Source organism: Clupea harengus, chromosome 1, assembly GCF_900700415.2.
Source record: "Clupea harengus chromosome 1, Ch_v2.0.2, whole genome shotgun sequence".
NCBI lineage: Eukaryota > Metazoa > Chordata > Actinopteri > Clupeiformes > Clupeidae > Clupea > Clupea harengus.
In genome coordinates this window covers 9,010,593-9,017,788 of record NC_045152.1, presented here as the reverse complement: position 1 = coordinate 9,017,788, position 7,196 = coordinate 9,010,593, and the positions used below count along the sequence as shown (strand labels likewise).

Sequence of the window (7,196 nt, the reverse complement as noted above, 5' to 3'; positions counted from 1 at the left end):
ATTGGTCAAACATGCCCTGCCATGATAATTTCCTTCAGGCTCCTTAACGTCAAGTAGCCTATTCCAAGCTTAGGGACAGGCCCGTCACAAACGAGGCCTGTAGTCCCTACTCTAATTCCATTCTATTAAACGCAATATAAGGTTTAGTTTACGTCACCCTTGGTCATAGAATTCAAGCAATAACCTGTTTTTTTGGATGAAACAAGCTCATGTCATCCAAGTGTAGCCTACGATACGGATGGATAGCATTTTGCATGAAGATCGGTTTATTGAGATATTATGACACCATTACATTCAGCTGCGTGTTTCTCTGTATGACCACTGTGATTTATTGTTTATAAATATATGTATTAGCTTATCCTACACCTCCTTTCCCTATCGACCCACGCTTGTTAAATTGCAGATAAAACCCCAGAATTCAGACGAGAGGCAAACAAGACAGGCCTACAACGGCCCTGAATGCAAGGCTTGTTCGTCTTATTATCGGGTTAATTAAAGCTAGGATCTGACAATGTCACTCGGTTGTAGAAAAACGGATTTAAATGCAAGGTCTCCCGGGACCGCGTGTCAAGGGCTGCTTTTCATTGAGTTGCGATTGCGCTTCGAAAAAGGACCGCGCCCGGAATTGCCAAGGAGCAATTATTGAATTTTGATGTTCAAAAGGGGAGGATATGAATAAATGGAATTATTCATAACTTGTGTACAGCGTGATAAAAAAATAAAGTTTAAAACACAAAGAGAGCAGGATTCATCTAAGTAAAGGCAGCTTTTGCTATGAGGGGAAAGGGATTAAAAGGCACGATCCTGAGACATTTTAAAGAGTTCATTAAAATTTACACATTGAAATGCAGAAGGGCTGCTATTTGGGCTGGGGGTCAAGAGACGAACGGATTATATACTTCCTCATAATAATATTAATTAAACAATTTGCATGCTAATAAGGTAACAATTATCGGGGCCTCTGTTGAAAGATTCGGGTTATTACAACACGCCAATCCGGGTGCCAAGGGTCAGGGAGTGAGTGAGGAGAGAAATTTCAGCTCAGATTAACATTATGACAGCTCCAGACACTGAATAAATAAAGTCGAATTAATTCCCTGTAATGAAGAGAGAGACTGAACATCTACTTGTAGTGTGGGGATTGATTACCACTCTGTATTCACAAACACATTTGCCTCTTGCATAAATCTAACACGGCGTTTAGACATGTCCAGTTAAACAAGCTCTGGCGGGGTTATATGTCACGTATGGAATGGCAAAGGCGACAAAGAAAAGAGATAAAATGATTTTTAAAGCAAATAAGTAGCATAACATCAGGCCAAGCTGCAAATCACAAGTCCTTTATGGATTTAGTTTCACATTTGCTGATGTATTCAAATGGTAACAATGAAAGTTATGACACATGTCAGTTTACAGGATATGGACACACATTCAGAGATGCACAAAGTCTGCCATAATGACCCAGGAGAATTTCATAATCATAACACTCCTCATGGTGCAGTGAAACATTAGTAGGCTAAGTAGACTAAACATTAAGTTAGTCTGCTACTTTCAATATATAGTGAATTAGAATAAAAATGTTTTCAAAAACATTTGCTCTCACATTTGAAATATGCATTCAGTTTGAATAAAATCATGATTTCAACCCAAACAATACATTTAAAAAAAAGTTTGGGTAGTGGGTATCATTCAAACATTAACTTTATATATAACCTACATTATACACTGTATACATTTGTTTGTATACAAATGTACATAGAGATTTAGGGGCCAACTTAATTTTTGACAATTTGAGATCCATTACGAATCCTATTAATTACATGACAGATATGAATATAATTTTCCATCTGAATATTACACACTGTTTAATTAGTTGAGCATGTAATTAATGAGTTCATCTAACCCTCCTGTTAATGTCGACCCAAGATTGAGATAATATAGCCGTCTTTTATTTACTATCGTCTTTGCTGAACTGGCTATAGGCTGCTGTGCAGCTGTAGCGGGATGTTTGTAGATCTGAATTAAATTTGACAGGTCTGGATGATGAATGTCCCTTTTCCGTATCAGGCTATTTGGTGCTTGACGTTTGTGATTGCAGTGTATCAATACATCAGAGCAGCGTGTAGTGACAGCACTTTATCAACAAACCCCAACAAGAGCACTGCCCCTGTAACGCTAACCATTCCTCTTCATGTAAACATTTCCTTACAACCCACGGAGGGTAAGTGGATTGCGTTGTGTTTTTAAGCACGACAGCGCAAAGCACGGCTGGATAAAACGGCGCGGCATCAGTCAGATGCACAGCCGACGACGGCGCAGGGTGAAATTTCGGTGTCTGTTTAGCGTTTAACCAGGTATCAATCTGATCGCTCTCTCCGTGGCCCCCTGTGTAGATGTGATGTAGTTCTTATCAAAGCCCTCCTGTCTTGTTGTGACAGCCCTGATATTGTTTATTGAGGTGGATGTCAGGTTTAATTAGCAATCGATATGGAAAGCGTTTTCAGAGCGCGCCTCTGACGTCACATGCGATTAACGCTTCTCATTGGTCTCGAATTCCCAGAGCCGAGGCTAATTATTGGAAGGTTCGTGTTGATAAAGTAGAGCTCATCCTCCTCTCCACATCATGTCCCCTCCTTGCTGGCCACACTCACTGCATGTTTTTTAAATTCCCATCACCAGCCTCAAGACGTCGTTTCCTTTTGCCTGGGAGATGATGGACAGCAGGATACTGGATCCACCTCATGCCCAGTTCGGAGGCTCTCTTGGTGGGATGGTGAGCTTTCCTTACCATCTAAGCCACCACCATGTTTACGAATTAGCCGGTCATCAACTTCAATCTGCAGCTGCAGTTCCTTTCTCAATAGACGGATTACTTAACGGTTCATGCGCAGCTTCAGTGGTTAATTCGAACCATCTTTTGTCGTCTGGCTGCGGTATGAATGGAGATAACCAACAGTACAAACTGACAGGTAAGCAAACGACAGAGACGCTACTCGTACAAAGATCTGCTTCTGTTTAAGTATAGGCTACCATCGATATGTAGGAAAGCATTTGAAATGGCAATGTAAATCGTATTCCTATATTGCTGGTATACTGCAGTCGATAGCATAGAAACAAGGCTTGGGAAACAAAGAAGCGATCATCTCCATTAAAATGTTGTTACAGTAACAAGGCAGCGTTTCAGTTGCCAAAGGGCGCAGAGTGAGCTCTCTCAAACATGGACGTGCTTCTGAAAAAGAAGCCACAAAGGAAATTACACGATTGAATGCTACTGTGTGCAGTATTATTATTATTATTATTATAAGTAGTAGTAGTATTGTTATCGTTGTTATTATTTGTATTACTATGTAGGCTAGTTTTAGTATACAGTGAAGACATCAAATATTGTAGCCTTAATATAAGGTTACAAATCCTGGCGACGAACAAACTTACTTTAGCCTATTTTATGATCATTGAGACATTATTATTAAAGACATGGATATATTGTCTTTCTGTAAGAAACATGCAGTCTAATTTTGCCCTCTTATATTAGATTCAGGAGATCCAGACAAGGATAGCCCCGGTTGTAAAAGAAGACGAACTCGCACCAATTTCACTGGTTGGCAGCTGGAGGAATTAGAGAAGGCTTTTAATGAGAGTCACTACCCAGACGTGTTCATGAGGGAAGCACTCGCCCTGAGGTTGGACTTGATAGAATCAAGGGTGCAGGTAAATATTCCTAACTTTGAATGTCATACCTTGTCCCCTTTCTGTGTTGTGTTTTGAGTTACTGCAAAAGTGACATTTGCTGGCCATGTAGAAATCCTCATGTGGATATGTGTCTGTGGTTTCATTTAACAATGCTGTCGGAATGTAAATAGCAAAGTATAAATAATCAGAGGTAGAACCCCTCTTTGATATTAGGGTGCACAGCTGTTTGTAATCTTAGGTGAATTGCAGTTGCATAATATACTGAAGTTGACTTTCGGTGAATGTATAAATCCTTAGGAATATTTCAGTGTGTTCTACTGTGTTAACTTCACTAAATTGACCTGACTTGGACACAGACCAACAGTACAAGCTTTTATCGTCCCTGTGAGATCGATATACTGTGCATAACAAAAATGCATGAAATTGTAAACGCCAAGGAGAACTGAGAAGACACAAATGTAATGTAAAACATGTATTGTTTAAGAACATGGTTCAGCGAAGACGATAACAATATTTTATTTTAAAACAAAATTATTCAGCGGACAGAGAAAAATCTCACGTAGTATATTTGTTTCCTAAATATCATTAGGGCCTTACCGGGGCCTACCTCTACCAGGTTTCTCATCCACAATGAAAAATAGCAAAGGTCTAAACACGAGGCGCAGCAAAAACGATGGGATCAAAGCAAAACCTGTCTAAACACGAAACGTGTAGGCCACTTCAAAATGTTCACGACTATTTCTTTATGGTTACAGTACCACTACGCAGGCTGCACATCATTTTTAAATGTATTGCCTCGCGAATAAATTGTGTCGAGTAGTCATTTTTATTATGAAATATATTAATATAGTAAACATGTTTCATATTTAGTGATGAAGGAATGGCCTGACAATAATCTACTATTTGTTTTAAAAATACCATTATGTGTTATCATCCGGTTACATATTACATTTTGAGATACTATAGGACACTTTAAATATAATCGTATAGCTATGCAGTAGCCTACACGTAGGAATACAACTAAAAATACAAATGTTACATTGAGCCCTCAACATATTTAAATGTCCATAGCTTTCTCGGTTTATTGGCTAAAGATTTAGGCTAATATTATTGATATAGTTGGCCATATCAATGGCTATACCAATATTTAAGCAGGGAATTAATTCACTCACACGAGTGGCAATATGTAAAGAAGAACCACGGTAAATTGTTTTAGATGTTTTTATTGTTTATCTGTCATCTGCGATTTATTTTATATAGCTTCTCTAAGAAGTCGATTGCAACATTCTGAATTAAATTTCAAAGACAATGACGATGCATCACAACATTTCTGTCTGGACATCGTAACAGAACGCAGTGGAGATTATCTGCATTTACCTGCTAGAACAAAAAAAAAAATGAAATGGAAATGAATATTGCTTTTCTTCGGTGTATAGGTATGGTTCCAAAACCGCAGAGCTAAATGGAGGAAAAAGGAAAACACGAAAAAGGGTCCGGGCCGACCTGCTCACAACTCCCATCCAACAACCTGCAGTGGCGAGCCCATGGACCCGGAGGAGATCGCCCGGAGAGAACTGGAGAGGATGGACAAGAAGAAGCGGAAGCAGGAGAAAAGGCTTCTGAGGTCACAAAACAAACTCTTGTCAGGGGACTTATTTCACACTCCGGGATCTGACAGTGACAGTGGCCTGTCACACGTAACGGACAGCGAGCTTAGCAGTCCACATGGTGACATGGGCCTGGGCCGAAGCCAAACGCAACCCAGCTGCGACCAAACCCCACAAAGACTCCAGAACCAAAGAAACCCAAACCAAGACGCGAGTGGATCTGAGCTGGACTCGTCCGACAGCAGTCAGCAGTCAAACTTGGGTTCCAACGGCAGGACCTCCACCATCCAGAAACTTAACCCTTTCAGCGTGGAGAGCCTCCTGTCTGACTCAAGGCCAAGGCGGAAACCCGCTGTGGATTTCCCAACTTTACCGTCCTCAAGACCTTTGATAGGGAAGGGACATTTCTTACTCTACCCCATTACACAGCCCCTCGGTTTCATTGTTCCACAAACATCTCTCAAGGCATCAGCATCAGGTCTTGACACTGATCACGTCACTCAAAGAGGGTCACAAAGTGAAAGCCTCACAGCAAATTTGGGACATAAGAGCACCAATGATTCCGATCATGCCAACACCAACGCGACAGCAATCAAAGGACAAGTTAATCACTCGGTTGGAAATACGAGTTCGCCCAACGGCCCGACCCACATTCCCTTTAATAGCAATCAGTCTGCAGGAGGTTGCAATGAAATATGCCTTCAAGAGAAGGAACCAGACCATGTCAGTCCTAGGTCTCCACCTCAAGAGAAGTCTTTAGCAGACTATACAGACACAGCTGAACCAACGTCAACCAACCATTCCTCGGACACAAACAAAGACTCACTTAATGTCGACATGGGATAATATACGGCTCTTAGCTGCCGCGAGATTGAGGTGAAAAAGTAAAAACCTTCAAAAGCGTAACCGAAGAAAAGACATATCAAAACATTTCATTTTTTCGCTGACATGTTTAGGCTCTGATTAAGGGGGACTATCTGTGTGAATATTTTGTGTACATGTGTGATGGGCTATCAAATGTTTATTGGAAAAAATAGAAGCAGACCCCTTGTGTAACAAACTGTAAAAAGAACAAGACAACAGAAATCCTCAGACGTTGTATAAAGTATTGAAATATTTATATATGTAAGTTTTTCATAAATAAATCAATTGTATACAATAAACCTAAAGCGTGTTCGACCCTAAATAGCCTTTATGCTGTGGGTATAGGTAGCTGTTTCTTTTAAAACCTGATGTTGTATTTTTGTGTATTGCTTTAACAAATTTATTCATCTATAAGCCCCGCTGAAATGAGGTTACGAGCCGGAGGCGAAAAGACCCGTTCGACTCCTGCAGAGTTTTGATATGAAAGTAATTATTTTCCCGGTGGCTACTGCAGGGATTCAGTTTATTTTAGCCCAAAGGGTTATAATACATTACCGATTTCTAGTGATATGAAATCACATAAACTTCCAAGAATAATAGAATTAGCATGAAAGGCTGGGGTGTCAAATTGAAATAGGAAAATAATAGTCCAGGCAGCTGGGAGTGTGTTTGTGCATATTGGATAGGAGATGGGAATTCGTGGGGCGGAATTTTCATGAGCTTTTCACTTTGTCAGGGCCCTTGTAGCCGGCTATATTAAGATAGATGTTCAATGATATCCCTCATTGTTCTGTCGCTTATATTGATGTTCCTGTGTTATCAGCCTATTGATCATGCGTCGCCTGTAATAGGACGGGCGCAGCAAACGTGCCTATTTACAATAGCAGAACACATTTGTTCTAATAGGGTTGGCGGTCCCCGGGGAGACTGAGGGGGCTCCAAGACATCTGCGCCTTGACAATATTAGAAATGTTGACCAGATCTAAAGTCGAGGCAAGAATAAAAGAATAGCCTACACCCATGGCTCAAGCTGCA

At 40.5% G+C, this 7,196-nt stretch overlaps 1 protein-coding gene across 2 annotated transcripts in view; it reads left to right on the top strand.

Annotated features, from left to right (window-relative positions):
* uncx (UNC homeobox) overlaps window positions 1-6,481 on the top strand; it is a 6,907-nt gene extending 426 nt beyond the window's left edge. Inside the window, exons 2-4 of one of the 2 annotated variants that reach the window (XM_031566630.1) lie at window positions 2,680-2,969; window positions 3,533-3,708; window positions 5,127-6,481. In XM_031566630.1, coding sequence (XP_031422490.1) covers window positions 2,711-2,969; window positions 3,533-3,708; window positions 5,127-6,143 — 1,452 coding nt within the window. In that variant the 5' untranslated portion in view covers window positions 2,680-2,710 and the 3' untranslated portion in view covers window positions 6,144-6,481. Of the gene's footprint in view, window positions 1-2,586; window positions 2,970-3,532; window positions 3,709-5,126 lie in introns of those variants that run through there. The other variant, XM_012816776.3, reaches the window with a different exon arrangement.
* The last annotated feature ends 715 nt before the right edge of the window (window positions 6,482-7,196 follow it).